Source organism: Cebidichthys violaceus, unplaced genomic scaffold (assembly GCF_023349555.1).
Source record: "Cebidichthys violaceus isolate CVI_PGR_0920_01 unplaced genomic scaffold, fCebVio1.0.p SCAF_14, whole genome shotgun sequence".
In the NCBI taxonomy this organism is placed as follows: domain Eukaryota; kingdom Metazoa; phylum Chordata; class Actinopteri; order Perciformes; family Stichaeidae; genus Cebidichthys; species Cebidichthys violaceus.
The window spans coordinates 14,365,498-14,392,753 of NW_027176307.1; the positions used below are offsets into that span (position 1 = coordinate 14,365,498).

General features: G+C 44.5%; 2 protein-coding genes across 2 annotated transcripts; both read right to left on the reverse strand.

The window, feature by feature from the left end:
• Positions 1 to 282: 282 nt before the first annotated feature.
• On the reverse strand, positions 283 to 15,161 carry gtf3c2 (general transcription factor IIIC, polypeptide 2, beta). Its single transcript, XM_068709038.1, has 19 exons — positions 14,964 to 15,161; positions 14,289 to 14,381; positions 13,385 to 13,937; positions 13,130 to 13,260; positions 12,839 to 13,020; positions 12,624 to 12,709; positions 12,469 to 12,546; positions 12,176 to 12,277; positions 11,791 to 12,018; positions 11,480 to 11,703; positions 6,546 to 6,580; positions 6,309 to 6,438; positions 5,989 to 6,130; positions 5,298 to 5,459; positions 5,012 to 5,090; positions 4,742 to 4,870; positions 4,368 to 4,640; positions 3,640 to 3,747; positions 283 to 2,439 (listed from the first exon to the last, which is right to left on the reverse strand). Exons 2-19 carry the CDS (start codon positions 14,311 to 14,313, stop codon positions 2,263 to 2,265), a joined length of 2,844 nt encoding a protein of 947 aa, XP_068565139.1. The 5' UTR covers positions 14,314 to 14,381; positions 14,964 to 15,161; the 3' UTR covers positions 283 to 2,262.
• A 1,327-nt stretch (positions 15,162 to 16,488) lies between these two features.
• Positions 16,489 to 26,270, reverse strand: znf512 (zinc finger protein 512). Its single transcript, XM_068709040.1, has 16 exons — positions 26,019 to 26,270; positions 25,009 to 25,144; positions 24,844 to 24,899; positions 24,605 to 24,663; positions 23,902 to 24,476; positions 23,708 to 23,797; positions 23,506 to 23,610; positions 23,214 to 23,338; positions 22,390 to 22,476; positions 21,773 to 21,871; positions 21,509 to 21,676; positions 21,222 to 21,419; positions 20,908 to 21,009; positions 20,710 to 20,772; positions 20,468 to 20,566; positions 16,489 to 20,178 (listed from the first exon to the last, which is right to left on the reverse strand). The coding sequence occupies exons 2-16, from the start codon at positions 25,106 to 25,108 to the stop codon at positions 19,393 to 19,395; spliced, it is 2,712 nt and encodes a 903-aa protein (XP_068565141.1). The 5' UTR covers positions 25,109 to 25,144; positions 26,019 to 26,270; the 3' UTR covers positions 16,489 to 19,392.
• Between the last annotated feature and the right edge of the window lie 986 nt (positions 26,271 to 27,256).

Below are 27,256 nucleotides of genomic sequence, written 5' to 3' on the forward strand. Positions count from 1 at the left end.
CTTTATTTATTGGTTCCGATAGCAGCTGTTGCGGTGATTTCGATCGTTTTTACAGCAGCAGACTGACTTCATACGTACAATTTATAAGTTGTATTGTTCTTCAGTACTAAAACTTTCAAATTTAAATATTTGAATAGAAATATGTGGTCAAACCCCGTCTGCTGATGAAGATCATGCGCTGTGATCGAAAGCTCCAGAACAGCTACAGAGATCGTTTCACGGACGTTCTTTAATATCTACTCAAACATTTTGTTTTATTGCAAAAAACTTTTTATTATTATGTAACATTTCAAAAATAGCTACAGAGCAAAACAGAAGAAGAGAAGATGCTGTACATTTGATAATTTGTTTTTAAGATTAACAAGTTAACGATAATAACGAGACGTTGTCATAACCGACAGCGTCATCATGATGCTTATTAAACATCATTCTGAAACTAAATAAAACAACAAAAAAAGAGACGTTTTCAAACCCCTAATTAAACTCAGAGGAAAAGTGTTTCAGACAACTTCTAAAAAACAAACAGCCGCTTCTGGAAACAATAACTTTTTATATTTCAGTTTGTTTGACGCTGAAACATAGATGAGGTCATGTGACAATACAGCAGCTGCTCTAATTAAATAATAAATCAAAACCTTTGAAACACCAAGTAGAGAAAAGAACCATGAAAGAAAAATACATAAATTTGTCGTTTATAAACGTTAAAATAATGTCAAGTATTTCCTCCCAGTTAAAAGCCTGAGTTGTTCTGAACATGATAAAAGACAACAATGACCAATTACAAAAAAAATACAGCAGCAAAGATGGACTTGAAGGAATAGTTCACGCAAAAACAATATAAATTGTAAATAGCACTTCTGGTCCCAGAGAAAATTTTCAAAAAGAAAGAAAATCTGTGCAAACGGACTTCAACGGTCATGAGCGGTTAATCCACAAAATGTCTTTATTCAGCAACAGTTAGGATACAATGGATACAAGAAACTTGAACAGGAATGTCCTGAAAGCTTTCCAGATATTTTATGAAGTATGCTCTGCTGAACACCGTCCAATAGAAAACCTCTCTGGGACCGTGGAGCCTATGATGGTGAGAGCTTTATGCAATCAGTATTGTTTTTGGGTGAACTATTCCTTTATAAAGATACAATTTTCCATTGCTGTTGATGTTTCAACAGCACAGTTCACAGTTTAAAACATCAACAGTAAAAGCAGGGGGGGGAGATTTTGGCGTCAAAATCAGGAAAGTGTATCTTTCACGGTAAATAATTAGCAAACACGATGATTGTTGCGCTCCGGTCGCTGTGGTGTTTTGCTCGACTGAATTACGTTGCTGCTATCCTCGTTGCTGCACGCTCTTGCTGAAGACACAAATTAAAAAAAAAAAAGCTGCGGTGGAATGTTTTACCGATTAAAGAGGACCACGAAAATGTTTACCGAGATTCTCGCATTTAGTTTGAAGTGACACACATAGAAGAATTATCAGTCATGTCGGCTTTGCATTACCCTGAGAGAAGTGGGGAAAAATAGGTTGTTGGAAAATCACCTTTTCTTTTAATAAATAAGTCTGTTGCACCGTTAACCACACCCTTCCCGGTGATGTCACGGCGTACCGACACACCCTAAAATACACTTCTACATCACTGTTGACAACTTTAACCACTAAATGTCAGCAAAAGCGAACACTTTTTTTGTTATTGTTAACATTGATTTGAAAAAGCCGCAGGTTTTCAGTATTTTTCCTGAGAGTGGTTGATTTTCTAAGAGTGAACGCAGCTGATAGTTTAACATTTCTGTTACTGTGGACTGCTGTCAAAAAAAACGGATTCACCGCCATGTTTGCAACTCGCACGGCCAAATAAAATAAGAGAAAGTGGAGCAACCGAAAAAGCCGACAAGGAATCAATGTGCATTAATGGAGAATGTTTAGCAAGGCACTTAACTGCCAGCTGCTCAAACTTCTTGGAAGCAAATAAACTGTCGCTTTTGATAAAGAAAAAAAGTGCGTCTGTGAGACATTTGGTGGGGAAGTAAAACGGTTTGCGGAGGCGGAAATTCTTACCCGAGGCTCTCCGTCAACCTGGAACACTTTTAAGAACATCGCTGGTCTTTTGGACACTTGAAACGGGATCAGGCCCACTTGAAAAGCATCGGATGTGTACTGTATGTGCCGAGGGAACGTTATTTTAATTATTCTTAAAAATACTCTTTTGCAGGCTTGTGTGTTTGTGATCCACCTTCTGGTTCTGGAGTGAAGCTGAACTCCTGCTATAGCTCCTCCTGGTCTTTTGGAGAGTACAATGCATTGAACTGGTCCTGGTTCACACTTATGATCTTCTTGGCCTGGGAGCTGTTCATAGCCCTCACACAGTTCACTCTGACCAGCCCCGACTGGCCCCCGGACACCAACCAGGTGTGGCAGCTCATGTTCGGGTTGAAACGCACCTGAGGGGAGGAGGAAGAACAACGTCTAGTCACCAGAGGTCAGTTTCCATTTTCAACGTCGGTCAAGTTTCTCACAGCAGCAACAAATGACTGCGTACAGACCAACTCGCACATTTTGGTTTTGTCATTGTCAAGCTGCAGGGAGTTGTGGGAAAATCGACTTGTTTACGTCTCTGATGTGCTAAAACGGTGACTTCAAAAGGAAATTACAATATTTCTTTAAACCTGATTCTCACTATTGTCAGGCTAAAACAGAGTAGATCAGGACAAACAGAATTTGCCTCCTAAAGCTTCACCAATTAAAACGATAACAGAGTGGAACAAGATGGCCCTCAGCTTGTGGTGCTCCAAAGTACCCCCAAAAATACCAAACATCACCGTCTCTTACTCAAGGTTCCTTAAGATAATCCACAAACCTTGTTGTGAGCAGTTTCATGTAGGAACTAGTTTCTACTAAATCTTAAATTAAGGAAACGCTACAAATCTGGAATTCATGGCACAGAAAATACTGAGTTTAAGTCTAAAGGACAAGGACAGGTGCAACACTGTGTCATCAGCGTAACTAATGACTTTTGTGTTTAGCTAGAATCTCCTTCATCGTGAGTTAAATCAACTTGTTTTCAGGGAGTTTCCGTCCACTCTGAGCTCTCAGCGAGTCGATATCACTGCCAGCTTCTTCCCCTTCTTTACTGACACTCATCTATTCCTCTCTTCATCACCATAAATCCTCCCGCTGTGCCTCCTGTTTTATTCTTCCCCCCCTCTTATCTCTTCCAGAGTCAGTCTCTTCCTCTTTAGAACCCATTTATCCCCTTCAGACCAAAAGAGAAAAACGGTTCACAAACCCAGCGGCGTTTTATTTTTTTGAGATTGTCCCTTGAAGTGGCCGTCCATCATCTCGTCCCAGAGGCCATGGGGACACCCTCCACTCTGCCCCTCTTAAAATTAAACACATCAAATCCTCAAATGGCCGTTCTCCGTCTCTCCCTCCCTCCCTCCCTCCCTCCTACCGACATTTTTCTCATTTTACACATCATTACATTCTGCCTGTCTTTATTGCTGCCCATCAGAGGACGAGAGAGAGGGTTGAGGAGGCTCGTCTTACATCTCTCACCTCCTGTTTCCTTCACTTCCCTCCTTTCTAACGTTGCCCTGTGTGTGTGTGTGTGTGTGTGTGTGTGTGTGTGTGTGTGTGGATACCTTGTGTAGTGCACCTAAGGGCATCTCATCCATGTTCAGCTTCGTCTTCAACTCCGTGTCTTTCATGCGTTTCCACAAAGGTCGCTTCTCGCTTTTCGCGAAGGTCCGCTGGAAGTCGGAGGATTATGATATTGTTACACAAACAGCTTTAATAACTAATAACGATTATTGTGAAGCCATTTGAACTTTTTCTAGTTTCCTACAATGTGGAATACATTATACTGTAACACAGTTTATTCATGAACTGATTTAACATTTTATCAAACCAATAATTAGATGCTTTTCAGGATCTCAGTTGACCCTTTGCTAAGTCCCGCCCCCCTCAACGGCAGACTGGCCAATCGTAGTGTAGCGTCGGCCGGCAGAAGTTGGAGGGAGACGCGCTACGATTTTCAGAGACTTGCTATGCGAACACCAGTTTGTTGTGGGCGTCCATGTTTTACAGAGAAGATGCACTATAATGACTATAATAAGGCTACCGGCTCCAAACGAGGGGCCATATTTGTAGTTCACTTTCGTTATGATAAACTTTGGGGGAGGGGCTTTGGAGGTGTTGCTGACTTGGCGACTTTCTCTCTAGATTTAGCAACTTTTAAAGCGAGCGCTGCTAGCTACTTTCATTCTGAAAAGAGTGAGTGTTTTCTTTTTAGGGTTGGATCATTTCTCAACGTTACCAACCCGAGGTCAGAACCAGACAGAGTAAGTGAAAGTGTGTTGAATCTACCCACCATGTCGCTGTCAGCGTGATGGAGCCAGTTCCTCTTCACGGCCTCTTTGTAAGTCTGGCACTTCAGAGGAGGACGTTCATCCTTTCTCCCTCTCCCTCCATCTCTCCCGTTCTCGTTCCCTCCTGCGGATCCAGCATCCGGTCCTTCGCTCTCTCCTCCTTCCTGCTCTTCGACGGCATCTCCCTCCTCTCCCTCCTCTTCCTCGACTCCTCCCATCTCTCGATTGTCGTCTCCAGTTGTCTCGTGAGGCACCAGAGACGTGAGGTAGACGGGCTGAAGACACCGTTAACGTTAATACAGTCGTGTGGGCTCCTCTGAAAAATGCCTCGTTTAAATGTTTTGTACAAGAAGAAGAAGGAGAGCGGTAAACTTACAAAGCGTCTCTCTAACGTGCGTTTGATGTATTGAGGGATGATGCCGATCTGAGGTAAGAGGGAGAGGATCACCTCGCCGAGGCTGTCCGCTGTCACCACGCTGTTCAACCACTCGGTGTACGATATGGACTGCAGCCAAACAGGAAGAACATACAAAAAGATAGATTAATACGCCGTTTTTTATGTCTTCAGTAGGAACCAATGGGTTATATCGTTGTGTGGTCTGGGTCACGCTAAAGGTGTTCTGGTACCGTGGCTGATATTACTCACCCACAGAGTGCCGGTCCGAGGAACTGCGAAGATGGCGCGCAACTGATGGTCAAAGTAATGCACTCCCTGTGAGCCGTGCCTAAATAAAAAAATAAATAAAATACAACCGACAAGAGTTCAAACACAGAGAAACAGAGAGAAGAGAAACGTGTGGAAGTCTCAGTATATGACCCGGATTCAGAGTTCCTCATGGTGACTTTAATGATCAATATCCCACGATAGGGAAAAGTACAAAGACACTCATGTATGCTGATGACGGAGAAGGGAAAAAAGAGAAGAGCCTTACGCTGCGTAGGCGTTCTCCTGGGCCAGCAGGACTCCGGGTGCATTCAGGGGCCAGTAGACCTCATTGGTCAGGTAGCGTTTCTGGACCGTGATGGGATGGTAGAGCCTCCTCAGATCCCACGTCTTCACGTAGCGGTCTTCTCCTGCCGTCACCAACAGGAACCTGAGAGAGAAGGACAAAGAGCTCCTGTCCATTTGGTCCATTTAAAAAAAAAAAAAAATGTTTTTATTGAAGACAAACTGTTCAGGTGGAAGAAAAGAAGAGAAGAGAAAAGTAGAACAGAGACAGAGAGAGAGAGAGACAGAGAGACAGAGAGAAAGAGAGAGAGAGAGAGACAGAGAGAGACAGAGAGAGATGTAGTTTTATCTCCTTCAACTGTTTAATTAAAGAGCAGTGATCCACATATGTGTCCTCTGAGTTTCTCTCTCTGGAGGATTCATCTTCTTATTCACGTATGACGCTCAACTTTAGGTTGAACACCTTTGCAGAAGATCAAATGTGTGAAGCACAAAATGATGAGTAACGGACACAATGGATTAGTCCCAGAGATGGAGCTTCAGATATGCTTTAACTTTAACACCAAACCGGGTCTGAGTTTGAGTCACGATTGATTCAGACGTTCTTCTACTGGTTGCAGCTCCGTCCAAAGAGGTTACATGGTGACATCACATACGGCTGAGAGGAGTCTGACCTGGAGGCGGGGCAGAAGGCCAGGGCCCGGACGCCGTTGTCGTGGGCCAGGAGGCATCGGTAGGGCAGCAGGCTGAGGGACTCCGACTCTTTCAACCGCAACAGCGGCGACTTTGTGGACAGATCCCACAGACCTACTACACCTGGAGACAGACGGAGAGAGAGACAATGTGACACACAAGACCAAACAAAGACAGAAAACAGTCCACGAAGACGGATTAAAGAGAGGAACCCGAGAGGGATTCAGACTCTTCATCCGTTTGTTCTGTCACACGCTGAACACAATCGATCAAGAACGTCTCTCAAGAAACCAATTCATACCGTCGTAAAACCCGACAGCCATTATGTTGTGAGGTTTCTCGGGCAGCCAGTCCATGGACAGGACTTGTCCGCTCTTCTCACGGCGAGGGGCTTTGAAGGAGCCCAGCTTCAGGGTCAGCACTCCTTCTGCCTGCAGAGAACGAGATCGCCAAACGCCGAGTAAAACGGCAGGATATCATATCGTCATGTAGATTAGGTATATTTCATAAACCTATCGTGTGCGTCTGCAGAGCCTACCTGGTAAATCGGCAACTGTTGTTCACTGGCTTTTCCTGCAGAGAGAAACGTGAACCACACTTTATGTTTGTTGGTGATGAGGATGAAAACTAAGCGTAGGATGCAGGGAGAACAACAACAACAACAACATGGGGATATTATTTCTCTCCGTTTATGTAAATTCAGAATGATAACACGCAGAAAGCTTCACAGCAATCTGTCCATCAGTTGCAGAGACAGACGGACAGACGCGGCGTCTCCGGGGCTCCTCCTCTGAACCACGACCACCGTTGTGTTTAATGAAGTTAAAATCCGATAACTAAAATAAATTAAAAAAAGGCGTCTGACTGTTCCCCATCATTAGTTTCCTCCTCCTCCTCCCAGTGTTCAGATCAATACGGCGTCCTCCTTCCATCAACTCGCCTCAGCCTTTAGAAACACTCACACTCACACTTTTATGCCGTCCTCTGAAGAGCTAAATCGAGTCCTGATCTTTAGCCGTTTTCAGTGAGTGAAGAAGACTCAAAGCTCCAAAGTAATCCGTGGAGAAACAACCTTAATTAAACACATTTGGAACAACCAAATCTACGATATTTATATTTCATTCCCATCATGCTGCTCAGAGGAATCACAGCTAACAGCTAACGTTAGCGGAGGCTGCATTGACTTGCATTACGGTGCGTTCAAGCTCTACTTCAAGAGATGGAAGTATGAGCTGTGTAACTTTCTAACACTGGCTCTGAACAACTTATAATACGTCATTAAAACTACTGACGCCCCAAAAAAGTGTTGATCAATCAAAGCATTTGAATCAATTGAATTGTTCCTTCTATCCACACTATAGATGATGATAACGTAAAAGTACAAAAAAAATGACATTTTGAAGCTTTATTCTGAGTTTGGAACGGTTGAAATTATTTTTTGTATTATTTTTTATTTATTTTTATTATATTTATATTTCTTTATTTACGTATTATTTATATTTATTTAAATAATAAATAAAATATAATTATTTATTATTTATATTTTTTTTGGTTCCAAGACTTGGAAGTCCGGAGTCCTGATGTCAATAATAGTTCTTGGGATAAAAAAATAGGCAAAAAATGGGAATCGACAGGTCAGACTTTTAAAAAATTGTAAATTGGAATCTTTGAAAAGAAATTTGCAATCGCTGCAAAATCGATATTTGGAAGTAAACAATAATACCGGCTTTCAAAATCTAGAGGAGTATAAAGTATAAAGTAGGATAAAATGGAAACACCTAAACAAAGTAACTCTGTACTTTAACACAGTACTTGAGTACTTGTAATATTACATATAACCAGATATTAGAGTGCATTACTAAAGGGAGTGGGAATAAATAATCATAAATAGATCCAATGTTACATGAAGACAGTCCGGTATTCAACCATGAACCCAACGTAGAAGGCCTCAACTGAAGACTGATAACGGATTGGTTCTCGTGGTGAATGTAAGTACAACACATGATAAAAAAAAAACACCTCATCTTGGCTTTACTGCCCCCCCCCCTCCATGATGATTGACAGTCGGGATACGAGGGGCGTCGGCTACTAGACCTAAAATTCATGGCTCCTAACACTAACAACCGGCTCGCCGATGCATCTTCTTTGTCATTTCAATTATAGATCCTTGTCTGACGGAGAGCGGCGCTGTAAATTATGTGCGTTCACGACGCAGTCTCTCTCCTTCTCCCTTTTGTCTTTCTCCTCCTCCTCCTCCTCCTATTCTGCAGCTTTTGACCGGACGGACAAAAGACATTTATAATTATCTGTCTCAAACAGCACTGGGCTGCTGGAGAGAAACCAGGACACACACACACACACACACACACACACACACACACACACACACACACACACACACAAGCCAATTTCACCTTTAACCCGATACTGAATTGTTCCCACTCGTGTAAGATAGCTAATCTGCATTGAATTAGTGCTCATCATGTCGGGCTATAAGAGTCCTCTGGTCGTCTCTTGGTTAGATGCTGCTGTACCTTCTCCGTCCCTCCTCCTCCTCCTCCTCCTCCTCCTCCTCCTCCTCCTCCTCCTCCTCTCTGAGGCGAGTTCTAAATTCATTTTTAATTAATTAAGTCGAGCTGATGAAAAAGTAATTTTTTTCTGCTCGCAAATTAAACTCCAGGTCAGCAGCTGAAAGTTAGACGTGACAGCGGAGTCGTATGTTGAAAACCTTTAGAAATAAACGTCCTGAAAACAATCAAATGATTAGCTCATGTGAGTGTTTAACATTTAACATTTCATTACCGTAAATATTCTCTTTGGTTTTAATAATGAATCTTAACGTTGTTTTTTGTTCATGAATTATATTATTAAATTCTACTAGGATGCTATTCTTGCTAACTTGTAGACGTAAAGATATTCAACTCGATTCCCAAGGGTCGGCAATTTGCTGAATTCTTCCATTGAATTTCTACCGTTGACTTTTACATCTGCAGTACACCTTTGAGCCACACGAGGGAGCCTGAATGCCGATGATTGTAGCCGACTAATAACACTTAATCTAATATGAAAGGCTAGCTCACATTCTGTTTGTTTCACTGATGAGAGGGAATGAAAACGTAACAGAAAACGTAACCTAATAAAATATAAAACATTTAAATACATTTTAGAGGCTTTTGTATTTGGTTTATCAGACGCAGCTATGACTCAGTTTAAAAGCTCAGTATTAGATCAAGTGGTCTGTGTGTGTGTGTGTGTGTGTGTTCAGCAACCTTTCATTCCAATAACGATAACCTACGGTTGGAAGCAGGGGGCTGATGGAGGAGCTCTTCTGAAGCTGGAGCCGATGACCCACAGCTACAAAGTAAAATGGAAACCAGACTCCACGAAGGGGTAAAGAAAAAAGAAAAGAAAAAAGAAAAGCATGGAAATGTCAGGTTTTATATGGCTTTTTATGTCCATATTGCACTGGGAATTCTTCCCTCAGAGTAAAACCAAGCCAAGTGTAATAGAGTCTGTTGTTACCCAATATGCTGTTTATTAAAATATGAACGCCTATGAGGGTGACCTTAAATCTAAGTAAAGGCAGTTGCGTTTTTGCATATTTATAACTCCTTCTTGTACGTGTAATACAATAAATCAAGGTCTGAAAAGTGAAGCCGAAGCTTCGCGCCTCAAAGCTGCATTCTCTCTAGTGTCCACCAGGGGGCGACTCCTCTGGTTGTATAGAAGTCTAGTCTAAAATGACTCTACTTCTCTCTTGATTTATTCCCTCAGTAAACATTGTAAACATGAGTTTATGGTCTCAATCTCTAGTTTACAGTCTTCTTCAATACAGCATGATGTTCATTTAGTGCATTATGGAACATTTAGAGTCAAACAGACCATGAAGCAGGGGATGCTTTAGGGGCGGGGCTACACAGTGATTGACAGGTCTCTGCTAGAGACGTATACGGCGTCTCTACGTGACTCCTCCTCAGTCCTGATATGGTCACTTCCTGTTCACTGGTTGCGGAAAAACAACATGGGGCGACGGGCGTAATCCAAATTATCTAGGGCTTTTATTGTGAAAGGTAAAAATGGAGGGAACGGTTTGAATCTGCACTGCAAATAATGGAGCTGATGTTCGTGTTTGATCAAAATAAATACAAATGTTAGTCCTAGTTAATGTAGAAGAACTTCATTTAATTCAGAGGAGCTCCGTGGTGGTTTAGGACTGCGAGAGCATAATTAAATATATAATAAAAAATTGAATTCAGCAAGACGTCCTAAGTCATAAGAACGTCGTTATATCAGCCCCAACCCTGGCGCTGCACCGTGCAACAGAGCGGACACGCCCCATAACACCACGCTTAATGGGTGGAGGCAGGGTGTGTCCACTGTGATACCATGAAATGTGTGAGAGGTGGGTTTTATACGAGAAACGCTATGATCTTAGACTGGTGCAGTGTTTAATCAGATTAAGGCTGCACACACACACACACACACACACACACACACAGACACACACACACACACACACACACACACACACACACACACACTGTAGACATAACCGTGTCCCTGTGTATGATGGATGTGGCAGATAAGAGCCCCATTAATCTCATTCATCCAGTCTTCTCTCAGCAGAGCTCCGTGATCCGGACCCCAGGCTGCAGCTTCTCTAATGTCAGCATATACTCACACACTCCTGGAGGGCATCGTGTGTGTGTGTGTGTGTGTGTGTGTGTGTGTGTGTGTGTTCAAGTGTTTCAGAGGAGCAGTTAACTGCTTTAAACAGTTTGATAGGACCCCCCCCCCCCCAGGCACTAAACAATATTTATTATCAATAATGCCAAATATTCTTTGGTTCAAGCGTTTGCCGTTAATCGCGGATAAAAGGAGCAATTTGAAGACGTCATCCTGGCTTTTTTAGGAAGTTGTGACGGCCATATTTCCATATTTTCAGACAGTTAATTAATATTGAATAATGAGTCAATAATAAGTATAATAATCAATTCCACCGGCCTCGAAATCTTTACCTGTTTAGAAATAAACGACGTGTTGCTGAAAGTAACTGGTTAACTGGTCTCTGGATCATTGGACTAGTGGTCCAGGAGATGGACGAGAGCGCTGGGTGAGGCCCTTTAAGACGAGATAGGAGGATGCAGCAGTGAGCTGGTGCAGAAACACGATGAAGCTGGAAGTGTGCGACACGAATAAAAAAGTCAGCCGTTGGTTTGGGGGCGGGGTTCAGCGAGATGTGAACGAATCCCGTGGTCCAGCTGTTGTCACGATCTAAAAACCACCACTAAGACTCTGCTTTACTGCAGGAACCAGGTACCAAAACGACCCGACTTCATGCTTTATAAGAGGCAACACTGCCCTCTACTGACCACCAGACACACTTCATGTCCTGGGTGTCAGGGGTTGTGCGTCATTTCTACTGTTAAGGAGAACCCTGTTGTCATCAAATAAAAATGGCCACAGTCTCACCAGTTTGCCTCGTGCTGGAGTGCAGAGCGTCCGGGTGGGGCAGGCTGTAAATGGTGACCAGGCCGGTGGAGGTGGCGACCGCCAGAAGACCCAGTCTGGGCAGGAACGGAGCCTTCCTGCCGCAGCTGGGGGGCTCCCAGCCTCCCGCGGGACACCACTTCAGAGCCCAGACGAAGCCTTCGTCCTGGGCCAAGCCGTAGGCCAAGGCCGGCCGAGAGTCCGGTCTGCGGGGACGAAAGAGGTCTCATTACCAAGAGTAGCAATGAATGAAAATAAAAACACGAGCGTCGCTCACACGCGTCGGCTTCTACCTGCTGTCGTACTCCAGCGCGCCCAGGTCCCACAGCTGGACGAGTCCGGCGCCGCCGTGCGTCTTGTTGACGCAGTGCTGGTCGTCCATCCCCCGATGGCAGGCCAGAGCGACGCGCTGGGACGCCGGAGCACCGTCGGGCGTGGGACACCACTCCATAGCCCAGACCGGTCCACCTGCATACAGCAGCATGTCCCAGCGGTCCGGGTGAGCGGGCACCGCCGCGAACCTGGAAGACAGAAAACAGAGCGGCATTTAAAAACAGGAATATACATATATGTATATATATATATATATATATATATATATATATATATATATATACATATATGTATATATATATATATATATAAAGGTATATAATCAAACGCTTGGGTCCTTCCAACCTGCTGAGTCTCTGCAGAGGCGTCTCCTCTTCGCTGAGGCCTTCTCGGGACACTCTGAAAGCAGCCGACTGAAGCTCCTGAGGAAGGTACTTCTCCAAGTCACTGAGGAACACATGAGACACCGTCAACGACCGCCGTGCAGAAAGCAGAGCGGCTCACGTGCGCCAACATGCACGTTAACGCTCTGGATGTTAAACGCAGCTCCTTTAAAATACGGTGCGACTTTTATTTTTGATCCCTTCGGAGTTCTCTCGTCTCAACGATTACAAGCACACAGGTTAAAGGTGAACTACCTCGGTGGAACGAGGTTCCAGGCACTGGTGGAGGGAACCCACTCTGGGAACACCCAGCTGCTGTAGTGCTGCTCCCGGCTGGAAAACACACACTTTATACACACAGTTTATTACGTTGTTATTACAACTGTTACGTCGTGAGCGAAGCTACTTACAACTTCTTGGTCGTCTTCGTGGCGTCCCAAACCGTTCTCATGATGTTGGTGGTGAGCCCGTTGGAGGTTTTGGGACTCGGGCCTGTCTGCAGGAAGAGAAGAAGAAGAGTTTATAGTTGTGTTTCTTCAGTAACCGTTCTGCAGAGACCACAGAGTCCCCGTCTCTCAACATTTAAGGAGGCGAGAAGCAGAACGAAGCAGAAGATTCTACTAACGTGAATCTTGCGGACTTGAAAAGCGGCCGGACTTCTTCCACCGGACCCGGAGTCAGAGTCAGAGTTCGCCGCCTCCTCTTCGTCTTCGACGTCCTCAACGTCCTCTTCTTCACCGCCGGGAACGAAGTCCTCATCCTCCGCGGCGTCGCTGTCGCACCGCTTCCTCTTTTGGCCTTTACGTCCTGCGTGAACGTGAAGAATAATTTTTGTAAGTATTGCTGTCGGGAGGATGCAGGTGGTCTTCACTTCAGCTGGTGGCGAGAGACACCTCCGGCTGGACTCCCGCCGTACCTTTGAGACTCCTCCGCTCCGTCGCCGAGTGTCTGCCGGGGACGTCGCTGTTGCACTCTGGCTGGGAGCCGGACTCGTCGCTGGGATGATTGAGCACTTCTTTTGCCAAAATGTGGAGGTACTTCAACGCCCTGGAGAAGCATTTTTAAGATGGAATCACTACATCGCCCTGAGATCACGTGTCTGGACTTGCAAACCCCGGTACCTCTACGTTTAACTGACTTTTTTGCGTGATGAATGCAACATGTAACTCACGCTTTAGCGGCGCCTCTCCTGTGGCGCCCACTCGGTGTGGTCTCCTCCTCCTCGGGTTCTCTCGGAGGATCCTCTTGAGCCGCCTCACGCGGGGGTTCTGCAACCGGTTCCTTCGCAGGCTGCTTCCTCACATACTTTCTCTTCGGCTTTGGCGTCCCATTTTCCAGCTGCACAGCGTCTACGACCCCACCGTCCCCGTCGGTGGCGGGAGTTTTCTTGGCGGGAGTTTTCTTAACGGGAGTCCTTTTCGCCGGGGTCCTCTTGGCTCTCGTCGCCTTCTTAGGGGTTTCCTCCGAGGGTTCCCCATCGGACTCCCGAGGCGTCCCGTCGGCGGCTCCTCGCTCCACGTCTTCGGTCCGTCGCGTGGCATCCTCAGCTTTGCCGCTCTTTGCCGGAGTTCTTTTAGAAGCCGCTCCTCCCGACCTCGTTCTTTGTGGGGGTTTTTTACTTTGCGGTTCAGACGGCTCATCGGTTTCATAATCACAATATTTGGTGTTTTTCTTCCGTTGTCGTCCTCTGGAGCTGGGGGTTAAACCCGGCGGCTTCTCTCGCCCTGCGTTGATACAAACATGCAGCAAAAACACAATTAAGAGAGCATAGCTTCACCAAAGGTTACTCTTACAGGAATATACCAATATATGTATAATGTGGAAGGTGAAGTGAGCACAAACGGGTAATTCATGCTCCTGATTTAGCCATTTGTGCAAACAAATTAATCATTTTTGCTCCCAAATGAATCATTAAGGCACAAAAAATGAATGCATGTTCTTGAATTAATCACTGAACATACAAAACAACAACAATAACAACATGACAAATACGTCACAGTACATAATAATGTCAAACAACATTGTTACCACTCATGACTCCTTTATAATAGATAGTAACCTCATGTAAACGGTACCTTGTCCAGAGTCAACGGGATCCATCGGCCCCGGGTTCCTCGTGCTGCGCTGGTTTTAGTCAGACGCCTCCTCGTGCAGCAGGTTCCTCCTCACTGACACAACACAGACCAACACATTGTGTGTGATTGTACACATTCAGTAATATTTCATCATACTTCAGTGTTTCCTCTTCTTCTGGTCTGGACAGTCACAACTCAACAGCCTGTACAGACAATAAATGATGACCTCAGAGGTCTTTATTGTGTTTTAGTACACATTGCTAAGTAGTTTAAAAACACTTACTGTGGAAATATCGCGTTATCTGAGACCAGTACACCAAACCTCATCGGCTTTTGTGACAGTTTTATGTTTTCTTCCGCATTCTTACGTGTAAATCATCGATAGACACACAGATATATGACTATACGTGTCATATTTGAACCACCCATCAATTCGGCATATGTTTCAAATAGCACACATGCGAGTAGCAAGTTACTCAAGTGATTTGCAGCGAGTGTGCTATTGAGCTAACACCACACAGCTAATGCTAAACGTGCTAAAGTGGCCAGTGGAGTGTGTGTATGTGTGTGTGTCTTCTTACACCAGCGGTAAGTAACGTAAACCCTCTTTAAATCGGCCGGTAACGTGACAGACGCTTCGGGTTACACACTCGCTGGTGGCCATTAAAAGCTTACCCTGCGTGCACCAGAGGCTCAACTGCTCAGTGGCGAAGGCTGAAACGCCTCGTACACCGGATCCGGGGGACGCTGGCGTTTGGCTACTCGGGATCGAATCCCAACCTCGACGGAGCCGCGGAGACGTACCGGATGTATGGATCCAGCCGGTTTAACCGGTAACTAAAATATAAACACCACGCGCGCCGTGTCCACTGATTCCGGTTCGGCTGAAAGTCGCTTTCTGCCCGCTTTTAGACCGCCATGCTACTGTACGGGCATGGTGACCCACACCGCCCCCTAGCGGCAGAGCGCGGAACCACATCGGCGTGCTACTGTAGCAGTCGCGAGTTCAAATCACAGAATAACCAAATATTGATATATGTATTCTATAAAGGAGGAAGTATTCAGAGCAGTAGTACAACACTGTAATAATAATTGTCTGGTACAGCTTAAAGTCCTGCTTTGAAAATGTAACTTCAAATTAAATGTGTTTGTTAATTTTTTGAGAGCAATAGCTGGAATACAAAAAATTAAATAAAATAAAAAAATACATTAAAGGCCACCGCACAAACATCCAGTGCAATAACAGCCACAGTCATAACTAAATTAAATACAAAACAATTACATTTTTATTTAAAAAAAAATCCATATTCAATGTGTCTGCAGTTTCTCTCAACCACAAAAAGTCTATTTTCCACACTTTTTTTTTTAAAGATCTCTATTCCAAACAAATCAGCATTTGGCAAAACATGAGTTTGGTCCAAAGACGGCTATGAGTGCATCAGGTTATTAATGTTCCCAAAAGCCTCCGAGAAACAATGAAAGATGATTTCCCAAATCTGTGTCCAGTTTACTGCATGAAGAGAATGTGTTATGGATCTGCATCGACGACTAACCGGTGAAACATCAGGCTGTGAAACAACAACTGTTGGTAGTTTTCTTTGGCATCAGTTCATGTTAATATTTATATGTTATTTAGTTCTTCAAACTATCTTCAGTGCAGAAAACACACACTTCCATTTTCTCAAAGTACTTCAGGTTGTTTAGAGTCAAATGAAAGTATTTAAAGAACATTGTGAAGTTACTGCATCTTAATAATAATCTGAACATTGAAAGGGTCATTCTGCATAACGAGTACTTTCACTTTTTAACTTATATTTTTGTAAATGTATCTAAAAACAACACTCATGTACTCAAAATAAAATTCTGAATGCACTAAGGTTGTACTTGTACATTAAAATGTACTTCAAATCAAATATTTTTTTTACTCTGTTTCTTTTTAAGTAAATAATCAAAATGTTTATTTCACTACTGCCAAACACAAACATTTTATAACACGTTATTAAACATCATGTAAAAATACATTTGAATGTGTAAAAGCATATGAATATTAATGATCATTCATAAAATAATTATAAAGGCGGTCTTTATCTTCCATACCCTGTCACTTCATATTGTATTCCACTAAAACACTTTCATATTCTTTCCCGTTGTGTCATTGGTTTCTGTGAGCTCGTTACTGAAGACACGGAGCCCCGACATGAACCATGAATTCAACTTTTAATCATCCGTGTGGTTAGAACAATGCTGCTACTATGACCAAACAAACAAACAAACAACATATTAAATGTACAGATTTGTAACATAAATGCGGCTGAGATCATAACTAGTTCACCTCCAATATAAATGATGTCGCACACGATGGAAGGAAAAAAGGAAAAATGTATTTGTGCGTTTACAAACGATACACGACTGAACCGCCATTCAGGTCTGGTCTAGATTATATTCACTGTCTGGACGACGATGACGACGATGAAGACATCAGAACATTACTTTTATTCCTCATTAATTTACTGCACGGTTAATAACACGACTCAGCCCCCAGTATTTGGAATCATTTGTACTCTCTATTGTAAAATCACCATTGATATAATGAAAACGTAATATCTGTTTTGGTTCTATTGCAAACGCTAAGAAGAAGAAGAAATGAAGGAACAGCAGAAAAGACGACCGGGTGCAAAAGAAAACACGCAATAAGAAGTTTCACGTTCCACCGGAGCGACGTTCCGCTCAAAAGTACCAACGCTCGGCCTCTGAGGAGAACGCCGCACGCTGCGGAGCATTTGGTCACAAGCTTAAGAGCTCATGGGAAGTATTTCAACAAGCAAAGGGAGGCGTAGACGGTGATCAACAGGAACAGAGAAGCAGCTTCATGAAGTCACATTCACCCTTTTTTTTTTGGAGATTTCTATCTTTGCGTTTGTTTCTGCTGGTTACAGGATGCAGATTTAGAACCTTTTGATGATTTAGTTACAACCAATAGACATGTTTAACCACCGACGATGAGGTGTGAGTAGATATTGCTTCATTTCAGGAGACCACCACCTGCAGTGATGGATAATAATAAGAGACATATCTTATTATTAAGTGTTAAATATGTAGAGAGAGGAAGAGACACGCGAGGTTCTTTTTCCTCACAGTAACTTTAAAGTAAAAACAGAAAGACGCGTCGCTACACTGAGCTACCATGAAGATGTGTTGTTTTAACACAACATGACTGAAAACAGGAAGTGAGAATAAAGCGTTCTCCACCGCTGCCTGACATAAATCATACTTTTTGAAATACTTCCCACGTACAAGGAGGTTTTTTTTTTTTTTTTTTTAATTTTAAACTCTTCCAAAAAGGCATCTGATGAAGGCTGATCATTCCACATGGTTTGTTAAAGACAGGTCAGCAGGTTAAAGGGTTCAAATGATGAGTTAAGTTTATGAATTATGTGCACAACAGAGGGGAAACTAAACACATTCATAAATGCAAAAAGAAAATGGTAAAAAAAAACAAAAAAAAAAACATACAAAATAGCGTTAAAACGTCACAAAGAAATGACCGACGCGCATCCATAACCGTACGCCACTATAGTAGATAGAAAAAGGAGAGTACATAAACATTAGGCTACATGCTATCTGTTAAATATTCTGTGATGAAAACATGACGGTCTTTGTAGAACGAGTTCAACGCCTCACTTTGTGTCCACGTCTGACTTCCCGTCGCCTGCGGTCCATCGCCTTCACCAACAGGAAGTCCCGTTTGCGTGCTTTGTGTCACTGCTGTGTAGGAATGTTTAAAAAAACAAAACAGATCATCTTCATCGAGCTCACGTCAAACGACGACGACGACAGAGCTCCATCAGCGGAGGAGGACTAAAAGACGCCGCTTTAAGTCGATTACTGGTTCTCACGCGTTGACATCTTGTTAACAGAATGCAGGAATCACCTCTCCTGAAACTTATTTTAGTTAAACTTAACTTTCTGTTTCTTGGGAATCGATATCGTGACATGAGCCGACTGATGCTGCTTTTTTTAAAAAAAAAAAAAAAAAAAAAGGAACAGTGCAACATTTTTTGGGGGCAAACGAGCTGAACTGTGACAACGAGCGCGCGGACGGATCGTTAAATTGTTCATAATTTAGGGGCTGAGCTAGCTTCGGCCGTCGACGAATGAACCGTTCTGTGCTTAACAAGTCGATCTTCCTAAAGCTTTATCCAGTTAGAAAGTTCCCCGAAATGTTGAGCCGTTGCTTTGCTGAGAGAAATGTGCTTTTAAACTTGCTCTTCATGTGTGTTTGAACTCTTGTAACCGCACCGGGAAGCACAAACACAGACGTCGCCACAAGCTGTGCCAGCAGACTTGGCTCACTTGGAGGCCAAGTTGCATTCACTGTCAAAAAAAATAAATATATATATATTTAGTCAAAATGTCACTGGTCAAACGTTGTTACGCGTGAGAAGAATCCTTTTTCTATTGAACTTTACCAGAAAAACATAAATTTAACCCAGAAAAAAAAAGGCCAATCAGTTCCACGTCAGAGTGAACATGTGGTATGAAGTTACGCCGATCATACTTAAGAGGCACGAAACATGTTCAGAGAGACACGAGTCTAATAAAACACTTCACTGTAGCGGCCTCTCTCGAAGTGAAACGAACGCTTCCCCTTTAAAACCACAGAGAGACAGGAAGGGTTCAAACGAATGAGACACATTTAAAGAATCTGCTCACAGATAAACACACAGATTAAACGCTATACTACCGTTTTCTCAAGGCTATACAATGACAACCACAGAAACAGCCTCTGGACCAGGACTGTGTGTGTGTGTGTGTGTGTGTGTGTGTGTGTGTGTGTGTGTGTGTGTGTGTGTGTGTGTTCTCACGTCCACGCTGACTCTGTGAGGTTCTTTTGAAGGTTCCCGTCATCATCTTCTAAACGTGTGTTTTTTTGTTTTTTTTAAAAGTCGTAAATAGCAGCTGTGTCGTCCGCCTCCTCCTCGTCTTGCGGTAAACCAGTTCTACGTCACAGCTGATGACGTAGGTTCGGACGCTCCGCGGTGTCTTTTTCTACCTCAGCTCTGACGCAAGACGACGTTTTGAATTTTTCTTTTTCTTTTTTTTTTTAAGTGTTCCTGTGTGCCTTCACGGCCTCGGAGAGGGGCTCCATCATGATGCCGGGACGTTTCAGATTCCACTGGTCGATCTGTCTCTGCCTGTCCCGCTGCTCCACCTCTGACTCGCCGGACGAGCCGCCAGTATTAACACCACCACCACCACCGAAGGCAAAGCAATCCTTCCGCTTCCCGTCCGCCTTCCCCCTCTCCCCCTTATCTCTCCTTTTCACCTCCACCATCCCGCCGCCGCCGCTGCCGCCGCCGTCGTCGTCGTCGTCATCGTCGTCCTCTCCGGGTTTCTCGCCGTCCGCCATTTCCAGCTCGATCGGGGCCTGCTCCGGTCCCGGCCCGGCCCCTCCCTGGTCCATGTCCACCCACATGGCTCCGGGAGGAGGCTCCAAAGGGGTGTAGTGGAGCATCGGCTGCTGGTGCTGGCCGTCCGTCTGCGGAGGGAGGCTCTGGTGCTCCGGGTGGAGGAGCTGGGTTTGGTGCTGGAGGTGATGCAGCGGCTGCAGAGGGTGCTGCATGGGTTGGAGCTGCAGCAGATGCTGCTGATGGTGGTGGTGGTGGTGGTGGTGAAGATGCTGCTGCTGATGCTGATGCTGATGAGGATGATGATGGTGATGCTGCTGCTGCTGCTGCTGCTGCTGGAGGTGGTGAAGATGGTGATGGTGGTGCTGGTGGTGGTAGTGATCCACGATCTGCTTGTCCACATTATGGATAATATCCTTGGGCTGGTTTTTGAGGAACTTCTCAAACTTCTTGGAGGCCTTTTTGTTCGTCACGAACCAGTCCTGTTGGAAAGACGAGACGGGGTCAAAGCAAGTCAGCAAAGTCAGCACCTGGCTTACGTCAGCGTTAGCCGTTAGCTCCGTTTTTTAGCAAAGCAGGACTGTGCTGCCCACCGGATGCTAACAGCTAACGTTAACTAGCTCTCCTTTCGCCAATTTCTGCACAGATTCGTTGTTTTCAATGCAGCATCAACAGGGAAAACAATGGTTTAACCACAGGTGTGTTGTACTACTTTGAAGTACTAGTATTGGTATCGGAAACAACTCTACCGGTCGTGAGGTGCGTCGTTACCTGTGAGTGGACAGAGTTGATGTGGTACTTCACTCCACTTTCAGAGTTGAACTCTTTATTGCAGATCAGACATCTGTATTTTCCCGCCTCGAAGTCGCCCTGAAACGAGACGAGAGGCAACAAAAGAGCCACGGAATGATTATAAAGCTGGAACACTCCGCACCTATTGTGGTCACACTGATCACTGCATCTGTACTGCGGTTGACAAAGCTGACTTCAACGATAATATTGGACGGCGGTACCCTCGAGCAGAGTCCCAGATGAGCCTTCAGTCCAGACACGCTGGTGTAGGTGGAGCCACAGCCCTGAGGAAGAGAGTGTGTTAAGGGTCGTGCACTTCAACAAAGACACTTCACCCACAACATTAACCAAATGGATGATCAATCACTAACCCTGTGACACCTTGAACTCTTTGTTTGAAACGATGATGGTTTTCTTACCTGGTTGGGACAATGGACTTTCCTCTGCAGCTTCACCTCGTTCTTCCACTTCCTCAGAACCTCTTGGCTGAAGGCCGGCAGGCCCGGTCGGGCGTATTTCAACTGATAAACCCAGAAGGAAGAAGAGGAGGTCAGTGACGGTACCTTCAGCACATACCGTCTGTCTGGCCTTCACAACGCTGTGAACCAACTTACCTCAGCTCCTCACCCGACCTACATTCCCACTAGTGTGTGGGAATATTACACAATAAAACAAATCAACTTGATAAAAACTAAATTTGTCAGCCTTCCATTGCGAGACAACCTCCCCTCACCTTTTTGTCGTCTGGCACCAGGTCCGACTGGAACTTCCTCTTGGGCCAGTCTTTGGGCAGATCGTTGTTGGCGATCTCAGCCAGGTGGAAGTTGGCCACCTGGGCCGATGCTCGCTGCACCCGGCCGCTGGCCGTCCTCTCCGGGTTCGCCTCCCTGTGGGCCTTCAGGGCCTCGTCTTCCTCGCTCTTCTGGGGCGTCTGGGTAACCGGAGTGTTTAAACGATTGGGTCAAACGGTTCTGAATCATTCTGAATCGACACACAAAATTAAAAAAACGCAGGACTCACAGGAGCGTGCTCTGATTTCAGGTGGTACTCCAGACCGGCTTTGGACTTGTAGGTTTTCCCGCAGTGAGAGCAATTCAGCAGCATCTTCTCCAGCTCGGACTCCTCCTTCCCACACTTCTTCATGTGGTACACGTAGCCCATGATGCTGGTGAAGGCAGCGTTACAGCCCTGACGAGAGAAGAAGAAGAAGAAAACCATTTCACCGTGGATTCGTCATCCTTTCTGACCGTATATATTAATAAATCTCCCGTTTCGTAGTCGTACCTCTTTAGAGCATTTTAATTTGCCCAGTCTCTTCAGGATTTTACGCAGTTTGTCTTTGATGGCGCGGTCGTCCAGGTCCTTGGCATCTTCTGCTGAGGGCTGAAAAAAAAAGAAAAAAAAGAGGCCTCTGGAACGTTTTGTAAGATGCAAAGAAAACACGTCTGCTCTAATGAAAGCTGGACCATACTTCACAATTACTACAGCTGTCCTGAGTCAACTAACACTCATACGATTTAATCAGCAAAGACAAATATTCCACAAAGTGTCACATAAAAGCACCACTCAAAGGCTAGCCAAAGAACTTCAAGGAACCCGAGACGAGTGGTCCCCCCTTCGTACACATTGTGGTTATGAATAGCCAGCAATAACATGCATTGGATTGTGTGTATATATAAGAATATATGTGTTCATGCTGGGTCGACAATCCAAGAAATGTTTAATTTAGCTGGACCTCTTTTTCTCACTCTTCTACTCTTCAGTCTTTTGTCTCCTTTGTGTTTCCATCCCTGTCTTACTTTGTGTAATTTCTTCTGTCGTATACGTGTTCATGTGTTCATGTGTTCATGTGTTCATGGAAGAACGCGGAGACAACAGGGGTCGGAGGAGCTCAGTCTTACCAGGTGGCTGTGGTCAGCCATGATGTGGTACTTCATCCCCGTCGAGGACTTCAGCTGTTTCCCACAGTGCTGACAGGTGAAGGGTTGCTGCACACGACGCATTGAAGTCACGTCACATAAAAAGTGCCAATTCATACAGAATATGTGCTTTAAATCAGTACAGACGGAAAAAGATTTTTAATTTTAGGTGACATGGTGGTTACCTGATGATCACAAATTAATCTGTGTCTGGACAAACGTCACCCAGATTATTAAGACAGTTGATGATTACATTTAACATAAAATGCAGTTAATTGAACTTATATTTACATTATTTTACTGACTTATTATAGTATAATTATTTGAGGAATTATGCATGACTGATTTGTTTTTAAATTAGGACTTTTTTAAATGTCTCACATTCCTCCTGCAGTACTCCAAAGTACCTCTAGGGGTACTAGTATACTAGCATTTGAGAAACACTGCTCTAGATAACAGCGGATTCATGTATTCAGCAGTGGTGGAAGGTAATTAAGTACATTACAGTTTTGAGCTATTTGTACTTTACAGTACAGGAGTTGGCTCCACGTTGATGAACATCAACTAGTGATGAAATCAGAATAATCTATAATAACGCAACACTTTGAAAAAGATTCTTCTGCACAATGAGTACATTTTGCTCATAATACTTCTGTACTTTTACTGCGGTAACAATTTGAATGCAGAACTTTTAGACTGTGGTATTTGAGTACTTCTTCCACCTGGTACTCAGAGGTAACTCTACTTCTGTGCTGTGTGAGTGAGGGCTTCACCAGACGGTGTTCATGTAGAAACATGATGCTCACCAGTCTGCAGTTCTCCATGTGCTTCTTCAGCCCCTCCACAGTCTTCCTGCTCACACTTTTACATTTTGGACAGGTGACTCTGCCTTTGGCCACGATCTGGAGCTGCCATCGCTCCTCTTGACTCCCTGGAGGACGTCGACAACAGAGAAGATGTGACTTTACGCAGTGGAAATGTTTCAGGAGGAGGAGGAGGAGGAGGAGGAGGAGCTAATCTCTCAATTAAAGACTGAGCTAATCAGAGACACAGGGGATGGATTTTTCCTGCTCAGAGATGAACCGGCGGTCGTCTCACCTGGAGGATAGGTAGGAGGCTCCTTCTTGGTGGAGAGGACCGGGGGCTTCTGGTCCTCGATGGGCGGAGCTGTCGAGGCCTCGCCCACACTGGCTGCATCGGAATCTGAAATATTTGCATTAGAGGACAGTCATTTAATAATAATAATAATAATAATGTCTGACTCTCGACCCGTTAAATGTGAGACCAGACGGTAACTCACAGGAGTCTCGGCCCTCTGGTGGCTGTGAGAAGTTAATAACCGGAGGGCTTCGCTCCAGCTCCACTCTGAGGACTTTCTTCATGTTCAAGTCTTCAAAAAGAACACAAAGTAAACAACAAAGTCTTTATATTATTCACATCCTGAGTTGTAGCTGGTTTCTTTAAGGTGCTGCTGTAAGGGGTTCTAGTACGTACCCGGTCTCCAGACGTGCCCTCTGTCTCTGCTGGCGTTGCTCCAGCCCTGGTCTTGGCTTCGGCCAGTCCCCCACGCCTGCTCTGGCCCCGACGACGGCCCGTCTCTCCCCGGATCCCTGCCCGCGTTCCACACCTGATCCTGGCCTCGGTCTCTGTCGGCCGCCCACCCTTGCTCGGGGCCCCGGTCCCGGCCCGTCATCCAGGCCTGGTCCGGTCCGCTGTGGGCCCTGTCCCTGCCCGGGATCCACGTCTGTTCTTGACCGGAGTGTCCCGCTCGGTCCCTGCCGGAGTTCCAGACCTGCTCCTGCGGTCGGTCTCGACCCGGGGCCCAGGCGTCGGGGCCCCGGTCCCTGCCGGAGTTCCAGCCGTGGTCCTGAGGCTGGGGCGGCTCCCTGCTGGCCTCGGGGCCTTGAGGCCACGCATCCTTTCCCACCAGTCTCGGAGGCAGCCTTGCAGTGGGCGGGGCCATGGACCCGGGGTCCGCCCCATTGGCCAGGCCACCCGATGACATCACCGAGCAGCTGGTGGTCGGGTAATCTACTGTTCCTGTGGAAACACTCTGGAGGTCCTCATACCTGATGAAGAAAAAACAATCCATCAACACGTATTATTTTAGAAGTGACACCAGACATACTGTCTGTAGAGCATCATAAACATCTGTAATAACGTCGGTATCCGTCACGCAAAGCTACGCGCCTCTTACCTTTTTCTACCGTAAGTTCTCTTCATCTTCAGAGAGTCTTGGGCTTCAGCTTCGTCATTCTGAAACATTCAAGCACAGAACTGTGAAGCGGAGCTCCAGCTGTGCACACACGGCTAACACATTCGGAGTATTAGCAGATGGAGGTGGACGTTTCCTCAGAACATCTGGACGGTTTGCTTAAATCACACATCGTCGCATGTAACAGGCTGCATGCTGGGTACTTATTGAGTCATTCTCACCTTGGGATACCCAACTGAAGTCAAGTCGCAGGTTCTGTCTGGTATTCGCTGAACAACTGTTGGGAGGGAACATTTAACTTGATTCAGAACCAGTGACAGGTTTTCAGAACCATCATCTGTACCCTGCTGCTGCTGCTGCTGCTGCTTCTTTTCATTTTATTTTACCTGGACATGGCACTCCACTTTTGGGTTGTGACTGCACAGATTTTCGTTTTCTGGGCACATACAAAGGTGACATGTCCCCTCCGACGTGAGCCGGGTCCATTCTAGGAGAGACAACACCCCCCCGTAGAACTCACCACTGGAAACACACAGACAACAACACACAGGTTTCATGTACTGTAACGCTTCCTACATGGTTGCAAGAGTCTTAATAATCCACATTTCTATACGTTTGTGAAACGTTCTGATGAAGAAACAAACTTTTTTATTTTAAAGATCCTGCAGTGATGATTTGCAATATATTTAAATATTTAGAATCATCCCCATTTTGACCAGCTGCACCAATAAAGTCATGAACACATGCATCACTAATAATCATAATCCAGTAATAGAAGATATGCAACTCCTTAAATAACATTCTGCACGACGACTACTCTCACTTTTGGAAGTATTCCTACTTTTACTTCCACCACTGTATGTTACCTTAAAAACATGATCGCAAAATTCAGATTTCTCTGCGGATCCATAACCGTCTTGCAGCAGAAATAAAGTATTGACACAGATGAGGAACCGTGTCTCGCTGCAGCATCCCGTTGTGTTTTGCACACGTGTTGTATTTCCATCACGCGTGACATTTGAGCGGTGTTATTTGTGTATTGTTGGTGCGTGGATGTGTCTCTCATCACGTTGAAGGCCACTGACCTAATGCTTGAAAAAAATAAAATAAATAAACTGCACAGAGGCTTTCAATGAGCGACACTAAATGTAGTTAAAGTGAACGATACATAGATATGTGTTTTAACCAGATGTAAAGAGCATTATTGTTTGTGTGGATTTTTGTTTAAATGATTAAAATATTTTTTTTTATTTTGACGACGACGTGGAGGAAAACGCGTCCAGCTAGAAAGCAGAAGGAGCTCGCTCACGAGCCGCTGTCTCGCGACGCATTGACCTGTCCTCTCGCTCTTTTCATTGTTTCTTAACGAGGAGGAGAAAACGCAACGCGAGCCTACCGTCCTACAGCTCACTGCCTCTGCAGAGACGGAGAGCCTCCATGTCTTCCTCCTCCGCCCGGCCTCCTCCTCCTCCTCCTCCTCCCGTCCACCAATGGAGGGCGAACATGGAGGAAGGCCCCGATCCGGGAGTTACAAACAAACTCTTCAGATGAAACAACAACAAACAGACACACAAAGCGTTGACAGCGTCTGGATATGACGGACGCACGCCGGCTTTATTCGCTACACTGTATGTGGATGTTGTTCGGAGGAACGCCCTCCTGCTGGAGGGAACAAATAAGACCCGCATCTGCTGATGCGTTCACGAGGCGTCGGAAATACCGGGGTTTTACATGATCACAATCTACCTTCTACGTGTATACAAAACTACACGTTCAAGGAATTTCACTTTAAGGCCTCGTGCATGCCTTTAAAAACACTGCCATGAAATAATATATTACTTCATGATATTTATAGTATTTTATAACATATTTAATATAGTATATATACTATATTTAATATATTATATAAACGGCTTTATATTCATATTATTTTATAATATATTTAACATTTTATGTAAACTGAAAATATATTTAATATATTATATAAACTGCTTCATATTTATATTATTTTATAACATATAAGATAAACTGCTAGGTCTCTTACAGTAATCTATCATAACACATCCTCATTTATTTTTTATTTTCTAAATACTACATAAATGTGATTTTTTTCACAGCTTTGCATCAAACACTACAGTGCTCCATAATGCAGCATAACATGTATTTTGCCTTATAACTCAATCTAGTGGAACATTTACACTAGAAATTATTGTTGCTATGATTGTTGCTGTCATGGTTGTGGGATAAAAACTGTGTTTTCCTACAGATACACATTTGACTTTGGTATACATGACGTCGTATGAAGTAGCTTAAAATACTCAAGAGGCCTCCAAATACCTACGTATATATATACAGTACTTAAGTAAGAGCAAAAATGTATAAATGAATGATATTATTATGAAGTTTTTATTAACCAAAAGTCTGTGGTGGAAAGTAAGTACATTTACTCAAGTACTTTTCAGAAGTACAATTCTTTTCGCTGCTAGAGTTCTACCACATTATAGAGTCCATTTAGTTTACATTGCCTCCCTTAATTTGTTAATGCATCAACCAGATGTATTTCAGTCTTCACCACTCTGTCGTAGAAGTTTACGAGCAGACCCTGAATGCAGCAGCACTGGGACCAGAGGGGGG

What these genes read in the sequence shown, in the direction of transcription:
- gtf3c2 (XM_068709038.1), bottom strand. Translation starts at nt 14,313, where the DNA reads ATGGATCCCGTTGACTCTGGACAAG. An exon ending in TTCAAGTCCGCAAGATTCAC is followed by an intron (nt 12,710 to 12,838) that starts GTTAGTAGAATC and finishes CTCTTCCTGCAG; the next exon opens with ACAGGCCCGAGTCCCAAAAC. An exon ending in GGCTGTCGGGTTTTACGACG is followed by an intron (nt 6,131 to 6,308) that starts GTATGAATTGGT and finishes GTCTGTCTCCAG; the next exon opens with GTGTAGTAGGTCTGTGGGAT.
- znf512 (XM_068709040.1), bottom strand. Translation starts at nt 25,108, where the DNA reads ATGGACCCGGCTCACGTCGGAGGGGACATGTCACCTTTGTATGTGCCC. An exon ending in AAGTGGAGTGCCATGTCCAG is followed by an intron (nt 24,900 to 25,008) that starts GTAAAATAAAAT and finishes CCCTCCCAACAG; the next exon opens with TTGTTCAGCGAATACCAGAC. An exon ending in ATCTGGGACTCTGCTCGAGG is followed by an intron (nt 20,567 to 20,709) that starts GTACCGCCGTCC and finishes GTCTCGTTTCAG; the next exon opens with GGCGACTTCGAGGCGGGAAA.